Here is a 23,626-nt window from a genome sequence, read left to right on the forward strand (position 1 = left end):
TGGGGGGAGGGGGGGACAGGGTCTCAAAATTAACTAAGTTGCTGAGGCTGGCCTTGAACTTGCAATCCTCCTATCTCATCATCCAGAGTTGCTGGGATTACAGGTATGTGCCACCATGCATGGTGGGAGCAGGGTATTTTATTTGATACATTTTTGATTCAATTAAGTACAAATATCTTGTTTCATGTTTCAATGAAATGAATTAATTCTACTATTCATTGGTTTTCTGTTTTTCATGTACCATAGGTGAAATACAACTAACTAAAAAATGACTGCTAAAGCCTGGCATGATGGCACATACCTGTAATCCCAATGGCTTGGGAAGCTGAGGCAGGAGGATCACAAGTTCAAAGCCAGCCTCAGCAACTTAATGAGGCCCTAAGAAACTTAGAGAAACCCTTGCTGAAATTAAAAACTAAAAAGGGCTGGGAATGTGGCTCTGTGGTTAAGTGCCTCTGGGTTCGATCCCAGGTACCAAAATAAATAAATAAATAAATAAATTAAATTAAATAAAAAAAATAAAATGCAGCTTCCCAATTTCTGAAGGGGGGGCCATGCCTTGACATTATGCTGCTGAGACAGTATAGGGGGGACTGATTCAAAGCAAGAATAGAACCAGAGTTGGGGGTGTGGCTCAACAGTAGATGGCTTGCCTGCTTGTCTCTCAAGTGGAAGGCCCTGGGTTCCATCCCCAGCAGGGCAAAACAAAACAATCACCAAATTCAACATTATACTTGCTAATGTATACAAAACCTTTTCTGGCTGAGAACGATCATTCTGTCATTTCTACTTCATTATTAGTAGGTGGGTTCTCTCTATAGGGTCATTTTACACAGAGTAAAGATTGTTGTTTTTCTTTAACACTTTATGATTATTACTTCATGTTATCAGGAGCAGAGAACAAAGCAGCACATAGCTGCCCGCTAATATTCATGCCTGTACTAGAGTCTCAGACTAGTAACTAACATTTATTGGAATATTTCTTTGAGCAAGACATTGTAAGCACTTTGCAAACATTAACTCTCACAACAACCCTAAAATGGGATACCCTCATTTTATAGCACAGAGAGGTTTACTTACTTACCTAAAGCTACTGAGCCAGTTAGTAGCAGACCTGGGATTTCAATCCAGACCTCTGGCTCCAGTTTGTTTTTAAACTACTCTGCTGTACTACCTCTTTAGTGCCTCAGCCTTCCCCAGGTGACTACATATTTTATACATGTACATGCATAACCGGGGTCATTCATGAAAATCTGAGCCTTGAATCCATGACCTTATAGAATTTTCTACCTCTCCTTCTGGCTGCCCAGTATTTTTCCTTTCCATTTCACAAATCAAACTTCTTCTAACTCTGCTTTAAACATACCACCCCCTGCTCAAAATACTCCATGGTTTCCTACCATTCACAAGATGATAATCTACTTTTTAACTTGGCACTTGAGGCCCTTCACAATCTGTCTTTCTGATCATACTGTTCATTTTATCCCTATGTGAATGGAAGGTTTTTTTTTTTTTTTTTTTTTTCCCTCTATGATCACACATAGTTCCTCTTCCTTTTCTGAAGAAGTGTTCAATTAGTGGACTACAGTATATTCACAATGTTTTGCAACTATCTCCAAGACCTAATGTCAAAACATTTCTATGATCCCAACAAGAAACCCCATACTTTAGAGCTGACTCTCCCAACTCACCCCTCCTCTTATTTCCAGGCAACTGCCAATCTATTTTTTGGTTTTTGATGGACTTACTTATTTTGGGTATTTCATGTAAATGAAACCAAGTAATTTGTGTGTTTTTTTTTTTTTTTTTACTTAGCATAATATTTTCAAGGTTTCTGTGTGTTGTAGCATGTATTAGTACTTCATTCATTTTTATAACTTAATAATATTCCATTGTATGTATGAAATATTCATCAGTTGGTGGACAGTTGGGTTATTTCTACTATTTTTTTTTTTTTTTACATGATGCCTACACTTTAGTTATTTTTATTGGTGCTGAGGATCCAACCCAGTGCCTCACACATGCTAGGCAATCACTCTACCACTGAACTACAACTGCAGGCCTATTTCTACTTTTTAGCCATTATAATAATACTATGAACATTGAGTTTTTAGCCATTATAATAATACTGTGAACATTGAGTGCAGGAGGCTAAGGCAGGAGGCTCCCAAGTTTGAGACCAGCCTGGGCAACAGACCAGACAGACCAATCTGTCTCAAAGTTTAAAGGAAAAGGTAGGGCCGGTGGTACGATGGCACATGCCTGTAATCCCAACAACCTGGAGGCTGAGGCAGAAGGATTGTGAGTTCAAAGCCAGCCTCAGCAAAAGTGAGGCACTAAGCAACTCATTGAGACCCTGTCTCTAAATAAAATACAAAATAAGGCTGGGGATGTGGCTTCAGTGGTTGAGTGCCCCTAAATTCAATCCCCAGGACCCCCTCCCACCAAAAAAAAAAAAAAAAAAAAAAAGGAAAGGGTAGGGGATATAGCTCAGGGGTAAAACACTGGGTTCTATAACAAAGGGGAAAAGGAAAAAAAAAAAAAAGCTATGAACACTTAAGTACAAGGTTTTGTCTGAGCCACTGTTTTCAGTTCTTTTGAGTATATCCCTAGGAGTGGAATTGCTAGGTCATATGGTAACTTTAACTTTCTGAGAAACTGCCATACTGCTTTCCACAGAGGCGGAACCGTTTTATATTCCCATTAGCGATGCTTGAGAGTTCTAATTTCTCCACGTCCTTGCCAACACTTGTTTTTTTTCTGTTGTATTTTTTATTATAGCCATCCTTGTGGGTGTGAAGTGGTATGTCAGTGTGGTTTTGATTTGAACTCCTTTAATGAGTAATGTTGTTGAACATTCTTCTATGTGCTTATCAGCCATTTGTGTATTTTCTTACAGAACTATCTATTCATATCCTTTGCCCATTCCGGTTTTTGTTTTTTGTTTTGGTGATACCCAGGGTATTTCCATTGAGCTACACTTCCAGGCCTTTTTATTTTGTATTTTGAGGCAGGTTCATTAGTTGCTTAGTATCTCATTAAGTTGCTCAGACTGGCCTTGAACTTTTGATCCTTTTGTCTCCCATGTTGCTCGGAATGCACAATTCTTAAATTTTGATCACATCCAATTTATCACGAACCATACCAGTCAGAAATGATCTACTTCTTTCAACATCAGCATCTTAGCATTACTTGATTTGAGATGAATTTTTGAAAACATAAAAAATTATATATATTTTAGAATCTTATAAAACATACATAAAATTTAATGTATAACAAGATGGCAAAATCTGATGGTGTGGTTCAGTAGTAGCCCTGGGCTCAATTCCCAAACCAAAGCAAAGAAAAACAAATAACAACAATTAACCTGATCTTCTTGACAGTTTATTAGGCTCTTAGTGGCTTATAGCACTTCTGCTGTGTTGGTGAGCCTGACACTGGGCATACTTGCAAAATTGGCTATACACATTTAAAAAATAAATGTATGTGGGTTGCGGGGTGTAGCTTGGCTCAGTGGTAGAATGCTTGTCTAGGCTTGATCTCAGCACTAGGTGGGAGGGAATATTCATTGCTATCTAGGAGTTTGTATGTTTGCCTTTAACTTCCTTTTTTTTTGGGGGGGGGTACTGGGAATTGGATTTGCACACATTATCTGCACATAAATCCTTTACTTTTCACAGTGCTTTACCACTGAGCTACATCCCCAGTCCTTATTTTGAGACTATCTCACCAAAGTACAGAGGCTGGCTTTGAACTTGTGATCCTCCTGCCTCAGCCTCCCAAATTGCAGAGATTACAGACATGCCCTACTTATTCCCTATTCTTCTTCTTCTTCTTTTTTTTTTTTTTTTTGTGGTGCTGGGGATTGAACCCAGGGCCTCATGCATGCTAGGCAAGTACTCTACCACTGAGCTACATCCCCAGCTTATTTCCTATTATTTCAGAGAGCCAATGATCAGGAAGAATTAAAAAGTAGAGTTAGATTATCCTTTAGTTAAAGAATGAAGATTTCTAGTTATTTAAGGTTCATCATTTTCAGGCAAGGTCCCAGTATGTCTGTACTTCAACTCTAATCAATCTTTTCTACTTCTGGCTTACTAGGAGCCCTGGGCTCAATTCCCAGCACCAAAACAAAGCAAAACAAAGTGACAGCAATAAAAAACAAAACAAAACAACAACAAAAAACAACAACACAGAGAACAACACTTGAAGAAATCTGTCTGAGGTATATGCCATAGGGACCTAAGAGAGTACTAAGGCACTATTCCAGTTGGCTTCTGCTTGCTGGCCTGTAAACAGTAGTTCTATGGACAGTAATCCAGAGTAGTGTCCAAGTCCATCTGAGTTTAGAATTGCTATCATAGCAGAAATTGGAAACTCTAGAACTATAAGCCACTTGCCACACCTACATGGATACCATTTCTCATTATAGAATACAAATATACTGAAATAAAAACTTTAGCCTTCTGGAATTTAATATCCCAAGATTTGCACACATTATCTGCACATAAATCCTTTAGTTTTCACAGTGAGTTCTTTATTGCCTGCAACATTACTATCTTACCATATGTAAATTATGTAGCAGATATGACCACGTATGGTTTTCTTACGAAAATGCCATAGCAACCTGAATACTTGGTACTAAAAAACATCTTTAATTGACAAGAGCTTTTTATTCTTAATTTAAACTTAGCCTGTAGTTGGAGTGAGACATTTAAATGGTCTACTTGAAGACTTTATGTGAACTAAAATCAAAATCTGGGGCTAGGGTTGTGGCTCAGTGATAGACTGCCTAGGCTTCACAAGTTCAAAGCCAGCCTCAGCAACTTAGTGAGGCACTGGATTCGATTCTCAGCCCCATTTATACATAAAGGTCCATCGACAATTTTAAAAATATTTAAAAAAAAATCAAAACCCAGGTCTGATCATTTCTGACTTAATCTTCTACCCACTCTCTGATAAACTGTCCTTATAGTTAGAAAGAAATGGCATATATATCTGTTACTAACAACAGCCACACACGTATGTGGTTTTTATACAGAATCCTTTATTCAAGGTGTCTAGAGCTTCCTGCATTCCACTGATCTTTAAAACTATTGACTGAGGGCTGGGGCTGTAGCTCAGTGGCAGAGCACTTGCACTGGGTTTGATCCTTAGTACCACATGAAAATATACAAATAAAATAAAGGCATTCTATTCAACTACAACTACAAAAAAAAAAAAATTAAAACAAAACACAACACAACTACTGACTGAATAGGAGCTACTTTGATTTAAAAAAAAAAAAAAAACTGTGAGTATCTCAAGTCAAATAGAAATTCTTATCCAGAAATTACTCATCCTTTCTTCTCCATTTAATGTTTTATTCTCCCTGCCCCCTTCCTGTTTTGAAAACAGGCAAGAAATAAGGACACCTTTTGAACTATACAAATTATAGATAGCTGTGGAGCGTCTAAGAAGCCATTATTGTTTTACCAGGAGAACTCCTAGTGGGTTCCTGGTACTTGATTTAGGCAACTGTTGGGAAAACCAATCTGTCTCTCTCTTTCCCTCTCTGTCTCTCTTTTACACACACACACACACCCCTTAAAAAATATGCTTGGGAAGTTTTGTTTTGTTTTTTTTCTTTAGGGGCACTCTACCACTAAGCTGGCCTTGAACTTGTGATTGTCTTGCTTCAGCCTCTTGAATAGCTGGGATTACAGGTACCTGGCTTGGAAAGGATTCTTTACTTTGACATTATAACAGCCTTCCCTGACACCTGCAACTGGGACACCTGATTTTTGTTACAGCTATAAGTCACAGTTATTAAGTGTATTAAGAAAAATGTAAGGAGATCAATTAGGAGTGTTTTATTGTTCAAGGTGGTTGACACAAGACAGAAGGAAAAATGGAGCCATTAGTCCAACCACCTTATGAGAAAATTCTGTATCTGACCTCATTAAAAGCATGAAGCAGCTGGTGCATGTTATGATAGTTAAAAGACAATGACAATCATGATCTTAACAATATTACTTGATAACATTATCAACTTCTGAAGAATAACAATAGATACCAGCTAATGGGGGAACACCAAACCATAAAGAATAATCTAAGAAAGTTTTGATTATTCCTTAGATCATAGCACACAACAACATTTCAAAAAGTTTAAGATCCTATTATAATCTCAAGTATTACAAAATTCATGAAGGAAAACCTACCCGAATCATCCTCAAATTCTAGGGGTAATTAATAGAATCTAGAAGTCTTGTTAAAAGGCGGATTCCTGCATCTCTGGTCAGTTTCTCATTCTCCAGGTCTGGGGCAGACCCAGAAACATGCACTTTTAACAAGTTCCCAAGAGATGCAGATGCTCTTAGTTCAAAGATCACACTTTGAATGTCCTTGGAAAGGGAGAAGATTAATGTTTACTGAGAGGAAAGGGGAAAAAACAACTATTTAAAACTGTCTTGGGTCAGGCTTAGTCAGGTGTTTACATAGTTTACATACATTTAGTGTTCATGGCATCCCAATAAGCAATGGTTCTCAATAGTTTCCAGAGGAGAGGAGAATGAGCCCATCACACAAAGGGCATGCCTAAGAAGTCCTTTAGAAATATAAAATTAATTTTTTTGATGACTGTATTATTTTAAAAATTCATATGAATTTTGCATTGTTTGAAAATACTGCTTGCTTTTGTAAATTAAATATAATTCTAATTTTTTTATTACATAAAGGTTCTTAACTCTTAGTTTCAATACTTTAGTAAAATTGGTCTTTGGGACATGAAAAAATGATGGCTTGAAAGGCTAGTACATATTTGATCCAGAACTTGAAGCTAGGCCTACAGGTCTTTAAAAACAATCACAAATTAATACCTTATTCTGCCACCCAACCCTCCTCTACCTGAAAGGTCTGATTTTTTTCTCCTACTCTTTTTTAAGGCTATTCTATTGTTCTGGCCAAAGTGTATTATTTATTGTTCCTCAGATTTTTCTCACTTTTCCTGATCTCCACACATATACTCAATTTTCTTTGTAGTTGGCAAGCACCCCCTTTCAACTCTACCTGACTGGAATCTTTCCATCCTTTTTAAGGCCCTGCAAAAATGCCATTTTTCCCTCTGAAAACCAAATACCATTTCTGTAAGGCTGCTGGACTGAACACAAGTGAGTTCCCATGGTTGCCCAGACATGCTTCAATGCCAGTGGGTATGTAATTTTCTCGTAAATTAGCTTGGGCAAATAATCTCAAGGGCCCTAATTACATGTCTTTGCAAAGAGATGCTTCTGTTTGACAATAAACTTATACTAGAATTCAAAACATGAAGTTTTGTACAATGTAAGATCTTGAAGTATAGAAAAAGTCATGAAAAGTATATTTAAAGGAAATTCTCAAATAAGTTTTAGGCAATGATGAAATTTATGGCTATGAATTAGTATAAAATCTAAAAATGAAGAAGCAATAGACTTTTAGAATTGGAAGGGCCCTTGAAAGTCATTTAGGACACTTCCCCTATTTTATAGTAAAATTTTTGGATCCTGCTTTATATTATGATCATAAGTCCCATTTATTTAGTTAATTCTATTTAATTTCCAGCTAGTTGTTGTATGTATATATGTATATGTGTGTGTGTATGTATATATATATATATATATATATTTTTTTTTAATATCTTAATTTTGTTTGTTTATTTTTATGTGGTGCGGAGGATCGAACCCAGTGCCTCACATGTGAGAGGCAAGTGCTCTTTCACTGAGCCACAACCCCAGTCTGGTTTCTTTATATTTTGATTTTAAAGCTACCTGAAGAAAAGTTTTTTGCACTGAATAATGAATTTTTCCTGAAGAGTCAGTTGTGACTTTGGTCCAAAGGGAACTAAACCACATGATCTCCTTTGATTTTAAAGGTCCCTAACATTACTGATGCTAATTCTGAATCTCTGATGAGTGCATTCTTATCCCCAACTGCAATTTTTGATCAGCCTGACAGCTAAGCTACAGATATGGCCAAGACTAGGGAACACTCATACTTAGCACTGTGGCCATCTGCTCCATTTGGCCAGCTCTAGCTTTGGACACTGAGAGGTATCTCGTGTTGAGCACATCTTGGTTTAACCATGGAGAGTGAAGAAAAAAATTATCAAGGGCATTTCTTTTCCACCCCCACTCGCTCTTCCCAATTAAACTATGACCAAAAGCAGATACAGAAGAGTCCAGCAGAACTGAGTGTGATCTTAGGCAAGTTATTTAACCTTTGTAGGCCCTCATTTCCTATTTGTACAAGGGAGATCATACTAGTACTGTAATTATCTTATGGATAATTGGCAGGTTTCACCAGGGAGTTGCCTGTGGAGCATTTAGGATAATGTCTGGTTTACAGTAAAATCCTTAATAAATGCCAGCGGTTACCACTATCAATAAAGAGCAGTAACATTAACATAATCAATATGAATTAGATTCTGTCTTCTTTTTAATGGTACTGGGGAATGAACCCAGGAGCACTCTATTACTGAGCTACATCCCTAGTCCTTTTTTTTTTTTTGATACAGGGTCTCACTCAATTGCTTAGGCTGGCCTTGAACTTGTGATTCTTCTGCCTCAGCCTCCCAAATTGCTGGGATTACAGGAGAGCGCCACCACACCCAGCTGCTGCTGCTTAATGCCTTTTCTGAAGAACTGAAAGGTGGCCATGTGGCTAAAGGTTGTGAACTTGCTTGACGCGAGGCTGGAGCAACAGGCAGGGGCTTACCAGCCACGTATGGAAGCCCCTGAAGGGTTCTGAGCAGAAGAGGCACAGCATCGGCTCACTCTGGCTGCTTTTGGAGAGTGGACTGGAGGGGGCAAGAAGAGAATTAGAGACCAGTCAGGAGGCTGCTTGGGTGTTTCTAATGAGAGATGGCTGGTGGCTGTGGTAATGGAGAAAAGTAGATGAATTTGAGACACAATTTGGAGGTCATTTTGATAAGATTTGGTGACTGGAATGTGAGGAGTGAGTGACAGGAGTATGACAAAGTTGATTCTTTGGTTTCTGGCATGAACAGCTGTGTAGATAAAAGTGTGTACAGAATCTACTTTTGAAACAATTGAGATTCCTTCTTCTCTCAGTGCAACCCCCCTCCCAATCCCCTCCTCCAAGTCATTAGAACATCCTGTCTAAATCATTGTTTTTTCTCATTAGTTTCCCTAGCTCTTGTCTATGACTACTTTAGATCACCCTTTACTATTGCTGGATGCAGTGGTAAATTTCTATAATTACAGCAAGTTGGGAGTCTGAGCAGGAAAATTGCAAGAGTGAGGCCCTCAGCAACTTACAGAGACCCTGTCTCAATATTGGGGGGGGGGGAAGGGTGGAACATAGCTCAGTGATAAAACACCCCTGGTTCAATTCCCAGTACCATAAAACAAACAAAAAAATCAAACCACCCTATGCTGTATTATCTTCTCAAATACACTTTCAATCATACTACTTCCCATTCAGAACTCTCCAATGTGGGTGAAGGTGTAGCTCAGTATGTGTTGCCTAGTATGTGTGAAGCCTTGGGTTTGAGCTCCAGCACCATGAAAAAACAAACAAACAAACAAAAAACTCCAATAGTTCCTATCACTTACTTAATTAAGAACTCAATACTTTTGGTTTTCACAGCTTCATAACCTACAGTTATGGCCTTCTTTTCTTTTTTTTTTATACCAGAAATTGAACTCAGGAGCTCTGTAACCATTGAGCCACATCCCTAGCCATTTTTATTTTTTATTTTGAGAAGAGGTCTCGCTAAGTTGCTTAGGGCCTCACTAAGTTGCTGAGCCTGGCTTTGAACTTGTGATCCTCCTGCCTCAGCCTCCAGAGCTACTGGGATTACAGATGTGTACACTCAGTTCAGCCTTATTTTCTAATACTTCTTAATTCCTTTTCAGTTGAACTGAACTACTTACTGTTCCCTGAATTATCCCACACAGTCTACCCCAGCAACTCTGCTCATGTTCTCCCTTAGGTCTTACCATTTGTCTCCAGAAACTTTACTCAACTTCTAAAGTTCATTATTTACAAAATGTCCCATCTTTAAACCTCAGGATGCCTTCTTCCCCTCTTATAGCACTTCAGTTTTTGCCTTTCATTAGGGTTATTAGTGTATTTATCTCATACACATTCCCTACCCCCAACAGACTATAATGCCTTTTGAGTATAGGTACTATTACTTTCTCTGCTCCCACTGCCCTTGCCCTTGCAGGGTTAAGAATACTGCTTTGTCCACAGTAGGTATATTTGTTTGAATTTATCTAAACGATTTATGTTAAGGAGTGTCATGTTAAGGAGTGACAAGACCCAAGTTGCTGAAGGGGAGGTTTCCCAGCAACATCTGCCAGCACCAGGGCTCAAGCAAAATTCACCTCCAGCACCAGTCTACCAAATTCCTTGAAATGAAACATAAAACAAATGTACCAACACACACCCTTTTAATAGAATCCTCTGGGTATTCAAAATGCTCCAACACAGCAGTTTGCAAAAACTTACTTTTTTCTTAAAAGTATTAAATATTAAAAACTACAAGGGAGAAGGGGGGTTCAGCTCAGTGGTGTGTACTTAGCATGTGGGAAGACCCCAGGTTCAATACCCAGCCCTGCTCTCCGCTTCCACCACTCAAATGACAGCCTCTAATTCAGAATTTTTCAAACTGCTTTCTGTAATTCATTAATGGATCATGAAATCAATTTAGTGGATCATAAATAATAATAAGAAGAAAAGAGTAAGGGCAAATATCATTTCCTAAAACTTGTTTGAAATACAAATATAGATATATATACGCATGTGTTCCGGGTCACTTTGTAAAATATATTTTCTTTGTTTTTTTTTTTTTTTTTTTTGTAAAATGCATTTCTTACCATAAGTCCTAGTCAGAAAAATTTGAAAGCCAGTCTGCTCCACTTCAAGATCAGCACACAAAACTCAAGTAAGATGTTAACAGTGATGATTAAAAGTGATTTACACTTTAAATTTTTTTGTATGTGTGGTACTGGGAATTGAACCCAGGGGCTCTTCATCATTGAGATACATCTCCATCCCTTTTTAATTTTAAGACAGGGTCTCTCTAAGTTGCTAAATGCCTTATTAAATTGCTAGGGTTGGCCTTGAACTTGCAATCTGCCTGCTTCAGCGTATACAATTTAAAATGTGACTAATACAACTAACTCTCCCCTTCAGAGGTGCTTTTAACTCAAACTGATCTCTAATCAGGAGTAAGCAAATAAGAAATCATTTTGGACAACAGGCCTTCTTGCTACCTCTACCAAGATTTCTTTCAGCCCAGCACAGTGGCATCCACCTGTAATCCCAGTGATTCAGAAGCTCAAAATTTTTAAAAAATAAGAATTAAAAAAAGGGCTAGGGATGTGGCTTACTGGTAAAGTGCCCTTGGGATCAATCCTCAGTTCCAAATTAAAAAAAAAAAAATTCCTCCAGGATTCCAGTTCCCTGAGAGAGCTGGGTTCAGGAACCAGGAACTCACTGCTAAAACACTAATATTTCTAGATTACATACACAGAACGGTAAAATCTTTGTAAGAGATATATATTTAAAACCAAATACACTCCTTCTTCCATGCACATGTCTATCAATTTATATTTACATGTACTTAACCTATGTCTGCAAATACAATCATACATATCTACCTAAAAGAGCTTTAACTGGGCTGGAGTATAGCTCAGTGTTAACTAGTTGCTCAGTTTATGCAAGGCCCCAGGTTCAACACCCAGAGCTGAAAACAAAACTATAACTAACATGAGGCAACATTAAGCCCAAGTTGATCTAAAATGAGAAATACAATTAATTACTAGTACTGAAAGCAATATTATATTTTAGATAAAAAGGGAAATGGTAATACGGGCAAGGGGGCTTGGGAGTATTACACCAAGGAATGATGAAAAAGAGGGGTAGCACATGGAGCTATTTCCTAATCAGCTGTATGCCCAAGACATAGCAGTACATAAAGTAATGCCCAAGAGTGCACAGACAGTATTTGATTATTCAGCACACAAACAACAAATTCCAAGTCCTAATTCCAGCCCTGCTCCATTTAACAGGTTGCCCCTTATAATTTGTCACTACCTGTGTTATGTTTCCATAATTTAATAATTTATAGTTGAGAAATCAACAGTGAGCTTCCTAAGTAATGGATGTAAACACTCTTAATTGCCAATTCCAATTCCAACAAATAACTGGGTCAGAAGCAAGGTTCAAAGAGTAGAAAGTTCAAAGCTAATGTGGTACAAAGAAGCCTTTAGATCCGGGTGCTGATAAAATTGGGTTATGCCTGGGTGACACTGAGCAAATTTTACAACCTGAGATCTCTTCTACTTCTGAAACCTTACAATTCTACAAGGGAGGGAAAAAGTGACCTTTATTTGGAAGAAAGGAAAATCATCTTGGTTCTATAGGTTAATAGGCAAATAACAATGATATTAGCTAAGGTTGTTTAAATATGAATTGATGCCTCTTCCATTATCTAGATTGGGTTAACACCCTTTGGTGATATTAAATGTCAACATCTCTACTGACTACTGGAAAAATTCCAAATTTCATTCTGGCAGTTAAGCCCTTCCACATCTGTCCAACCTTGTCTCAAACTTCTTAGGGTTCAGATCTGTAATATTCTGTTCTTGCCCCATTCCTGTTTATTTATCATCCTTTTAGCTTTCACTTCATTCTTCCTACCACTCCCTCAGCTGAAGTTCTACAATCTCCTAGCTAAAGTTTTATATAACCTTCAAAAGAACTTCCACTACTCAAATTATCTATCAGTCATCTATGATCTTGACGTTTAAATTCCTACAGGACTTTACAGTAATCCTATGCAGGTGCTGTTGTTCTCATTTCATAGATAATCAGGCCCAGAGAGGTTAAGTGGCTTGTCTGGGGTCCCATCATTTGTGATCAAGCAGCAAGACTGGGTCCAATTCTTTTGCCTTCAAAGTCCACATACTATTTCATTGTACTATGCTGCGCCCCCCCCTCTATATATATATATGCGCCTATAAACCAGTTATAATACAGCTTGTTGTGACATAAATTCAGACACATCACATCCTTTGAACCATACGGGTAATAAACATTTGGAACAGCATGGATAGTTTTTAAGGAGGTTGTTAGTCCTTTTTCCCAAGCTCAACATTAAAATGATATTCCAGGATAAATGACAGGTGGGTAGCAAAGGGGAGGGGCAATATGGTATAAGAAAATATTAGAAATGGGACACAAAAAAGATGAAAGTGTAATATAAGCTGGCAATGCACAAAATAGATTCAGAATATGGAAGTATGGTATATGGGGCTGAGGAGGCCTGAAGGACTAAAATACCCGAGTTAGGGAGCATATGCCTACCGACAGAAGCACGCATGTGTGGGGGCTACTAATAAAAGATTAGCAATACACATGGCCTGAGAGTGAAACTCAAGAGAGCAACATAATAAAAACAGTTCGTGGGGGCATAGCAGAGCATGGCTTGAGGAGGTGGGGGCACAGAATAAGGGGCCAGAGGGCAGAGCAGGGGTCGAAAAGAAAGGTGAATAGGTTCAAAGGGCACAGTGCCCCCAGATTCGAGACCTGACTTCTGTCTTCCCCTCAGTAAATGGTTGGTGTGTTTTAGGATTCACACCCGCACCAAACAGAGCCCTCCTGGGTGGCTTCAGGAAAAGAGGGAGGTCCTGTCCCCATTCCTTCACAATTCCCCGGGGACTCCGCGAGGGGGCGGAGGGAGGCAGGAGGGTCCTTACCCAGGAAGATGGAGATGATGAGCCGCAGCGCCTGTTCCGACGCGCCCAGGGACGTCGCCAACTTGTTAAGGCTCAGCTCCTCAAAACCTGACCATAGACCCCAAATCGGCTCCACCACCTTTCCCACGTCCCCCTCCACTGCGGACGCCATCTTAACTGCGGGCGCCCACCAGGGACCCCCCCAGTTCCGCGCGCCCCGAATGTGTGCAAAAATGCTGTAGCTTCACCCCCAATTCCGGCCGGGGGCCCGCCCACGGCGTGCGCATTGGCTGCGGGCCCGCCCAGAGTCACCAGGCCCACCCGATTATTGGTTGAAACGAGCAGAGGGCGGGGCCTAGCGAACAAGGTAGGAAGAAGGCGGGTCTGAACGCTTGTAAGGCAAAGGTGACTCCTTCCGAGAGTGAAAACCGGGCAGACCCTGGACGGGCGGGACCTGGAGTCGGGACTCTGGGCTGCTATTGGAAAAGTCTAAAACGCGCGGCATGGTGACTGTTCAACTCAGTCCTAAGTGCTCGGGGGAGGAGTCGGCGCGGGCCAGTGTCCGGCCGGCTCGTTCGCTGCCTTCCCATTGGCTGAGATAGAAGCAGGCGAGAGTTGGGGCGGGGGGGGGGGGCGTCACCTGACCGCGAGGTTACTCTCGGTCGCCGGCGCGCTGGGGTTACTGGGGCATATAACGGAGAGGCGGGAATTCCTGATGCAGCTTCGCGAGCGCCTCCTAACGGTACCTCCCGGGCCCTTCTTCAATTCCGGAACTGTTAGGCATTTCGCCCTGTCGTCCCAGAGGTCTGGGGAGAGCCACTGGGCTCAGGATCAGGCCCAGGATCACTCCTGCCTTTTTTTTTTTTTTTTTTTTTAATATTTAAAAAATGTATCCCACGGACCTCTCTCCCATTCAGTTTCCTTTTTGGAAGTTCTAGGAATCGAACCCAGAGTATCCCCCATGCTAAGCAAACACTCTACCACTGAGCTACATCCCCACCCCACATAGTTTCCTATAGTAAAACATGACCTTCTCCCTTTTCCGAAAGGCGATGAAATTAAGATATGCCTGTTTAACACTTACTACTTTAATTAACAATTCAACTAGTTTTCTCACTTTTCAAGCAATGCATGTTCGTGATAAAAGATCAAACAGAATAGAAACATGAAACAAAATATAAGTCCTCTCTTCCCACGCTGCTTCCTATTCTCATTTCCTACGTGTAACCCTATCTCCTCTCCACCATGTATTGAGTGCTTTAGTGTGTGCCCAGGACTGGGCCGGATTTGGAAATATAATAACGACTACAAAGCCATGGAGTGCACAAATAGTGGCATTAGTGAATGTGTGACTATACTTGAAGGCAAGCACTCTGGAGGAAAGTGTCAAGGTTCTATGAGAGTCTGTAACAATGGAACACTAAGAGTTTCTTGTTAACAAGGACTTTGTAAAGCATTCTTCTGCGATGACGGTTTCTCCTTCTCCTTCTCCTTCTTCTTCATGGACCTTTATTTTATTTGCTTATTTATATGTGGTGCTAGAAATCGAACTCAGTGCCTCACACATATGAGGCAAGCGCTCAACTGCCGAGCTACAACTCCAGCCCCTGACGGTTTATACTTCTGTAGCATTTTGTACTTTATAAAACACAACAGGATATTTATTATTATGGTATCTTTTTGCAGACACAGAGGCTTGGAGAAATTAAGGAACTTGTTAAGTTCCTTTCCAGCAGACGGCAGAGATAGAATTGAAACCTAGTACTGTCAAATTCTCCCCTACTCCTTTTTTTGGGGGCTCTGTGTGTGTGTGTGTTTAAATTTATAGTACTGGAGATTGAACCATTGAACCCAGGGCCTCACACAAGCACTCTACTACTGCGCTCCACTGCCAGCCCCCAACTTTTAAAAAATATGCAACATTTCACTTACACAGAAAAGTAAACAATACTGTAGATCATATTATAACCTACCTAGATTAAAAAACAAACATCACATACACCGTTGAAGAACTTGTCTTATCTTTTTACAATGGCACTTCCTTTCTCAGAACCAATGGAATGGATACACACACACACACACACACACACACACACACACACCCTCTTATGTCCTCCTTATGAATATTGCTGCAGTGATATTATTTTTTTTCTTTTTTTCGTACTAGGGATTGGACCCAGGGGTGTTTTACCACTGAGCTACATCCTTAGTCCTTTTATTTTTATTTTGAGGCAGGATCTCACTGGGTTCTTGAGGGTCTCACCTCAAGCTTGCAATCCTTCTACTTCAGCTTCCTGAGTAGCCAGTGTGTGCTAGGACATCTGGCTCATGGATATTTTCCTTTAAGCAGGGGAGTGTTTCCTCTAAGAACTATGACTTCTAAACCTTAAAAAAAAAAAAAAAGAATTATCTGGAAATCATATATATGTATGTTGTGTGTGTGTGTATACACACACACACTACATACATATATATGATTTATATATATAAATATATATATATATATATATATATATATATATATATATATATATATAATTAAAAAAAATCTGAGTCTGAAGGCCTTAGTCACTTGCCACTTGGCTAACTCTGGTATTTATTGTCAAGGGTTTTTTGGTGCTAGGGATTGAACCCAGGTCCTTGCACATAGGTAGCTTGGTACAGTACTATATCACTGAGCTAAATAATACACTTCCTGACCATAACTTTATTATTTATCAATGTCTTTCCTATTTTATACTATTTTATACTTTAAATACTGTGCATATCCAGAAACAATATGCAGTATAATTTTGCATGCTTTCAAACTTTATGTTAATGCAATGAATGTATCATTTGCAATTTGTTTTTGTGCTTGACATCTTTAATGAGATGTATTAATGTTGTTGTTACAGATAGCCCTAATCCATTCATTCTAACTGGGATGTAAGAGTCCATTGTATGATTATACTACAATTAATTTGCCATGCTCATATTGAGAAATACTTGGATTATTTATTTATTTATGTCTATTTCTTCGTTCAAACATTGGTGCAGTGGATATTCTCCTTTAAGAAACAATAGGAGTTTCTCTGGACCATGACTTCCAACTTAAAAAAAAAAAAAAAACATTAACTGGGATCTACTGTAAAAAACACATGGTGGGGCAGCTAGGGTTGTGGCTCAGTGGCAGAGTGCTTGCTTGCCTTGCACATGTGAGACACTGGGTTCAATCCTTGGCACCACATAAAAAATAAACTAAAAAAATAAAGAATTTGTGTCCATGTATAACTAAAAAAAAAAAAAAAGATTTGTTTAAAAAAATACATAGGGGGTGCTGGGGTTGTGGCTCAGTGGTAGAGCACTCGCCTAGTATGTGTGAGACACTGGGTTCGATTCTCAGCACTGCATATAAATAAATGAATAAAATAAAAGTCCATCAACGTTTTAAAAATATATTTAAAAAAACACATTGGTACTTAGTACACATACATATTCATATAATACACAACTAATATATATACTACTCACACAAATATGTACTAGACACTCCCATACTATGAATGTGTTCTTGGATAATTTTGATCCTATTCTAATTCATTAAAAAATTGCTGGCCAGATTGGTTGTGTTGGCACTTGCCTATAATCCCAGCTGTGGGGAGCAACTTGGACGTTATCCCAGCTCAGATAACAAGGTGTGGCTCCAGGTGTAGATGTTACCCTAGAATGTGCTACGAAACAGTGCCCACCTCCAAATAAAAGCCTACTTCCCAAGTGCTTGTTCTCTCTCTTGTCAGCCTCTGGTGACCTTCTCTTTCCCCCCTTTGGGGAGCTTGAGGCCAGGAAATGGGGAAGCCATCCTGAAGCTCATATAAAAGGTATTTTGTGTCTGTGTGGTATTTTGCGTCACTCCAAATTCACACAAGTGAACTTTAGTTCAGTCTCCCGTGCTGGACAGGGGTGGAACCCGGCTACTCAGGAGGTCGAGGCTGGAGGATCCAAGTTCGATGCCAACCTGGGCAATTTAGTGAGATCTTGCCTCAAAATAAAAATAAATAAATAAATAAAAATAAAAAGGTTTGGAGAGATGTTGCTCAGAGGTAGAAAACTCCTGGGTTCAATTCCCAGTACAGAAAGAGAGAGAAAGAGAATTATAAAATAACTGGAAATTCTGGTATAGAAAAAAACAAAATGGGGCTGGGGATGTGGCTCAAGCGGTAGCGCGCTCGCATGGCATGCGTGCGGCCCGGGTTCGATCCTCAGCACCACATACAAACAAAGATGTTGTGTCCGCCGAAAACTAAAAAATAAATATTAAAAAAAAAAATTCTCTCTCTCTCTCTCTGTCTGTCTCTCACTCTCTCTTAAAAAAAAAAAATGTATTGATGAAATCACTCTTCTCTCACTTTTTTTTTAAGATGTGGGTCTCCTTATGTTTCCCAGTCTAGTCTTGAATTCCTGGACCCAAGAGATACTCCTGCCTTTGCCTCTAATGTAGCCTGGACCACAGGCTCACCCTTCTTTTCTTCCTTAGTGTATTTGCGCTGCTATAACAAAATATCTGAAACTGGGCTATTTATTTATTTATTGGTACTTGGGATTGAACCTAGGGGCTCTTACCCACTGAGCCACATCCCAGGCATTTTTTCATATTGTCTGTAGAGACAGGGTCTTGCTAAATTGCTTAGGGTCTCGCTGAATTGCTAAGGCTGACTTTAAACCTGCGATCCTCCTGCCTCAGTCTTCCTAGTCTCTGGGATTACAGGCGTGTGCCACCATGCTTGGCTGAAACTGGGTAATTTATAACAGACATTTATTTCTCAGTTCTCATAGCTGTAAGTCCAAAATGAAGTGTATTATTTCCTTGTCAAAGTAATAAAGGGCCAGTGTAACTACCCAATTTCTCTCCTCCCTTCTTACAGTGACCTTACAAAGGCCATGTGTTCTATATGACATAGCTATAAAATAGAGAAGGCCACCTAACTTGCATCAGACTTAGTTTGAGCAATATAATCTTCATAGTATTAAACACCCAAGATTACCCAGGCCTTGTACATGCTAGGAAAGTACTCTATCACTGAGCTGTCTCTAGTCCTTGCTAGTTTATTTTTAAGACGGGTTTTGCTAAGTTGACCAGGCTGGCGTTGAGCTTGTGATCCTCCTGCCTCAGCCTCTTGAATATCTGAGAGTATCAGAGTGTATCACAATGCCTGCCTAGCTACCCATTACTCTATTCCCATTAGAATTTGGTATTTGTGTCAGTTATAAAAATATTGAGATAGGAATTTGGGGATATAGAGAAAAAATATATTGAATCTCAAAAGAGAAGCACCCTCCGGGCACGGTGGCCTATAAACCCAGGTGTCTATAAACCCAGCTACTCAGGAGGCTGAGGCAGGAGGATTGCAAGTTCAAAGCCAGCCTTAGAAATGGCAAGATGCTAAGCAACTCAGTGAGACCCTGTCTCTAAATAAGATACAAAATAGGGCTGGGGATGTGGCTCAGTGGTCGGGTGCCCCTGAATTCAATCCCCAGTACCCCTACCCTCCAAAAAAAGTACCCATGAACCTTTGGAATACAGAATCTGCTTATGAACTATTGGAATGCTAAACAAGAAATTGGTGAGCAATCCAGTCCAAGTCCTTGTGCCCATGTCCTCACCCACAGAAAGTAGCATGATGCAAGGGCAATGAGCAAGCAAGGAAAACTGGTGAGAAATTGTGTAATTCCATCTGGATTCTACCACTAGTTGAACTCCCAAGCTACTGTCCTTCTATAAATATTAGAACCCCAGACCAAGGCACTGCTTCTTATTCTCAACATGGCCCGTACTCTCTTTCCCTTTGACTGCATAATCTGTTTTCCTAGATAAATCCCTGTGTGTACCTCTATTCAATGTGTCCTTAAATTCTTTTCTGCAACATTTGTCAAGAACCCCACTCATCCTGAGTAGAGGTCCCCTTCTCTGACCCTCCTCCAATGACACTACTACTCACATAAGACCACAATTCCTTAATATTACATTCACTCTCCATTTTCTGTCTAATGTTTTCATTCCCAAGAACCCTTCTTTATGCTCATTTCTTCCTTCATAGCATTTTAGCTTTCCAAGAAAATTAATGGGGCTTGGGGAGGGGCTCTTTTTGTATTTATTTTAAAATTCCTCTTCTTTTGTTCCCAGCATTTTCCTTTACTCCATTTGTTTTATTACTTTTATTATAATGAATGTCCTTTCATGTGAAATCAGAGCATTTCAAAATTGAGCAAACAGATGTGTTGTAAGTAGGGCTTATTGACAGGTGAGTTTCTCTAAAGATATTTAGACTGGGAGTTCTCCTTCTGGTTGAGAAACTTCCAAATGTCAGTATTTGGAGGGTTTATTGTTTAGGGATTATGTATAAGGTATATGCCCATTTTCAGCTCCACAAGTCTTCCCGTTCCTTGTTCTGCCTCATGTCCTTGAGCCCAGGGTTTCTCACATCTGTTTTCTCCAGAGAAGCTAGCATCAATCATCTGCCTGGTGGTGGTGAGTTTGGGTATTTGTCTTGTTTTGGGAACAGGTTGAGAGTCCAGCCCTGAGTCTTGGCTTCTCATTCAGGTGCCTCCCCTCTACTCTGTCACCATAGGCTACCATTACCTCTCCACTTTCCTAAAATGTGTTGGAGTGTTTAATCTGCTGGAATATCCTTTTCATTCACTTTATCCCTAGATACTTGTACCTTCTATGTCTCACCCTTCATTATTATTTTAGTGAGCTATTGAGCACAGGAGGCAAGTCAGTCTGACACTCTTATTGCAAGTTTCCTTTTTTAAAGAAAAAAAATTTAAATAAATGGTCTGTTTTTAAGAAGTAACAAAGTAATTAATTTTTCTAATAGTTTTATCTCTTTAAAGACCATGCTTACGCTTCTGTATTGTTCTGGGTTCTCCAGAGAAACAGAACCAATAGCCAGACAGGGTGGTGCATGCCTGTTATCCCAGCAATTTGGGAGGTTGAGGCAGGAGAATCCCAAGTTCAAAGGCAGCCAGAGCATATTAGTGAGACCCTATCTCAAAACAAAACAAAACAAACAAACAAATAAATAAATAAATAAAAAGGACTGGGGATGTAGCTCTGTGGTAAAGTGCCCCTGGGTTCAATCCCCAGTACCATTATTATGTATTCAAGATTTCCCATTTTGAACAGGGTAAAGAGAGTAAATTTTCCCTTACTCAAATTTTTATTTTATTCATGCTTTTAACAGATTGGATGAAACACCTCACACTGGGTTGAGGAGGAGAAAAACAATATGCCTTACCCAGTCTCCTAAATTAAATGTTATTCTCATCTAGAAATGCCTTCCCAGATATATCCAAAATAATATTTGTCTAAATATATATATTCCCCAGAACCCAGTCAAACTGACACCTAAACTTAATCATTAAAAGTTAACTTCTTGGGGCTGGGATGAAGCTCAGTGGAAAGGTCCTTACCTAGCATGCATAAGGCCCTGTGTTCAATCCTCAGAACTGCAAGTTAAGGAAATAAAAGAATCATGTACACTCATAGTAGAAAGAAAAACTAAACAAGTTCACTTCTTGCTGGGTGTGGTAGCACATGGGAGTCTAAGGCAGGAGAATTGCAGTTTCAAGGCCAGCCTCAACAATTTAGTGAGGCCCTAAGCAAATCATTGAGACCCTGTCTCTAAATAAAATACAAAATAGGGCTGGGGATGTGGCTCAGTGGTTGAGCGCTCCTGGGTTCAATCCCTGGTACCAAAAAGAAAAAAAAAACAAGTTCACCTCTTGTCAACTTGGCACCCATATTTATCTCCTTGAACCATACTTATTATCCAAATAGACAATGACAAGGTCATAATTCTACCTAATATGGCATTCTGTGTATGGCTGAAAATGCACTAACCTTTTCCCCAGGAGACAAAAATCCTTGAATGATGTTTACTCTTTCTCTTTGATATTTCATAACTTCTATGATGAAAAATTAAAACTAGTCAAGTACTATGATATAGAGTCAATATATCCTGAGTATTTTAGTCAACTTTTTTGTTTCTCTGACCAAGAGACTGTTTCAGAAGTCTCAGTCCATAGATGGCTGACTTTATGGCTCTGGGACCAAAGTGAAGTCTAATATCATGGTGGAAGAGTGTGGAGGACAAAAGCAGCACAGGACATGGCAATCAGGAAGCAGAGAGAGGGCCTTGGCTCACTAGGGACCAAAGGCATATCCCCAGTGACCTACTTTCTCCAGCCATACCCTATCTACCTACAGTTACCACCAAGTTAATTCCTATTAGTGGATTAATGCACTCATTAGGTTACAACTCTCATAGTCTAATCATTTCACATCTGAATGTTCTTGCATTGTCTCACACATGAGTCTTTGGGGGACATTTTATATCTAAACTATAACATCCTGTGTTACATGAGGTAGAATAATACCCAGGGGTGTTTTACCACTGAGCTATATCTCAGGCCTTTTTATTTTGAGACTGAATCTCACTAAATTCCTGAGGATGGCCTTAAATTTGCAATCCTCCTACCTCAACCTCTTGAGTAGCTGAGATTACAGGTATGCATGGCTGGTACAATGTGCCTGGCTCCAAAGCTGGTATTTATAACTATATTCTTCCACTGCCCATTCTGTATTTTCTTTGCCTTTAGCAAGAATGTTACTCACTGGTCGTGGTTCTTTACCTGGTAAAGTGAGCCAAACTTTCATTGATGAAGTATCTAAACTGTTGTAGTCCGGCCTGGATTGAGTTGTAGTTTTTCATTGACCTTAATCACAGGCATGGTAGTACTAAGAATTAACCTAAGCAGCTCTGTGTTTCAGACAGACATATTCTTCCTTATCTCCATTGTGGAGTGGCAGTTTGACTTCCTTTTGGTAGTCAGGATCAATCAGCAGCCAGCACAGTAACTCCCTTTTTTGCCTATTGATTCAGAGGCATGAGGAATCCTAAGTGACTGGGTAGCAACCTGGAATCATTTTGTCTTCTGGCAGAAGCATTCTTCCCTTTGGAAGTAAGACCAGCAAAGCATAAAGTGCTCTACCATTGCACCATATCCCATAAAGGAAGCAAAAAATTTGTTAGTGGGTCACAAGGTGTAATAGCAAGTGGTGCCACTTTCATTTTTTTCCTCTTGATTCCTGAACCTGTCAAATCTTGGCTATGGGAGAAATAGTACCATATATTGGAGGCTTATTCAAAATACACAGAGTCCCTTGGGGAACATTGCCCCAGTACTGTAAATTATGGTCGTCTAGTTGATGCTGTATCTGTGTCTTCAAACTAATCCACCATGCTATCAAGTTAGTTACTTCAAGATGAAGGGGAACATGATGAGACCAGTGAATTCCATGAGCAGGAGTACATCGCCACATTTTGTTTGCTTTGAAATGAGTTCCCTAATTGGAACCATGCTGTTTGGAATATGATGATGGATAAAACATTAAGTCCATAGATGATAGTTTCAGCAGAATCACCCTACCTACACAAGGAAGGCATATCTTTGCTCCAGAGTAAATACCTAATCAAATAAGAAAAACGTTGCACTTTCTCATGATGGAAGCAGTCCAATGTAATCAACCTGCCACCAGGTAGGTGGCTGATTAACTTGAGAACTAGTGCCATACCAAAGACTCAGTATTGGTTTCTGATGCTGTCAGACTGGCACTCAGCAGTGACTGCAGATTTAGTGAGTGGAAATCCATGTTGCTAAGGCCATGCATAAAATTCACCCCTGTCACCATGGCCACTTTGTGCATTGGGCATTTACCGGGGTGGCTGGGGAAAGAGGATGACTGGTATCCAAAGAACAAGTCATCCTACCTACTTTTTTATTTAAATCCTCCTATATTTCAGTCACCCCTTGTTGAGTATTCACATGACATGGAACACAAATATCTTGAAGGGTTTTTT

The 23,626-nt window shown here is 39.7% G+C and overlaps 1 protein-coding gene and 1 non-coding gene across 3 annotated transcripts in view; both read right to left on the minus strand.

Moving 5' to 3' along the window:
* Positions 1–13,978, minus strand: part of Lpcat3 (lysophosphatidylcholine acyltransferase 3) — a 52,407-nt gene extending 38,429 nt beyond the window's left edge. For both annotated transcript variants that reach the window (XM_071610369.1, XM_027951267.2), the window contains exon 1: positions 13,746–13,978. In XM_071610369.1, the coding sequence (XP_071466470.1) occupies positions 13,746–13,896 (151 nt within the window). In that variant the 5' untranslated portion in view covers positions 13,897–13,978. The remainder of the gene's footprint in view (positions 1–13,745) is intronic.
* On the minus strand, positions 3,851–3,923 carry Trnaa-agc (transfer RNA alanine (anticodon AGC)). The gene has a single exon. It is a non-coding gene; the product is annotated as a tRNA-Ala (tRNA).
* Positions 13,979–23,626: the final 9,648 nt, after the last annotated feature.

Source organism: Marmota flaviventris, chromosome 3 (assembly GCF_047511675.1).
Source record: "Marmota flaviventris isolate mMarFla1 chromosome 3, mMarFla1.hap1, whole genome shotgun sequence".
NCBI classification, from domain to species: domain Eukaryota; kingdom Metazoa; phylum Chordata; class Mammalia; order Rodentia; family Sciuridae; genus Marmota; species Marmota flaviventris.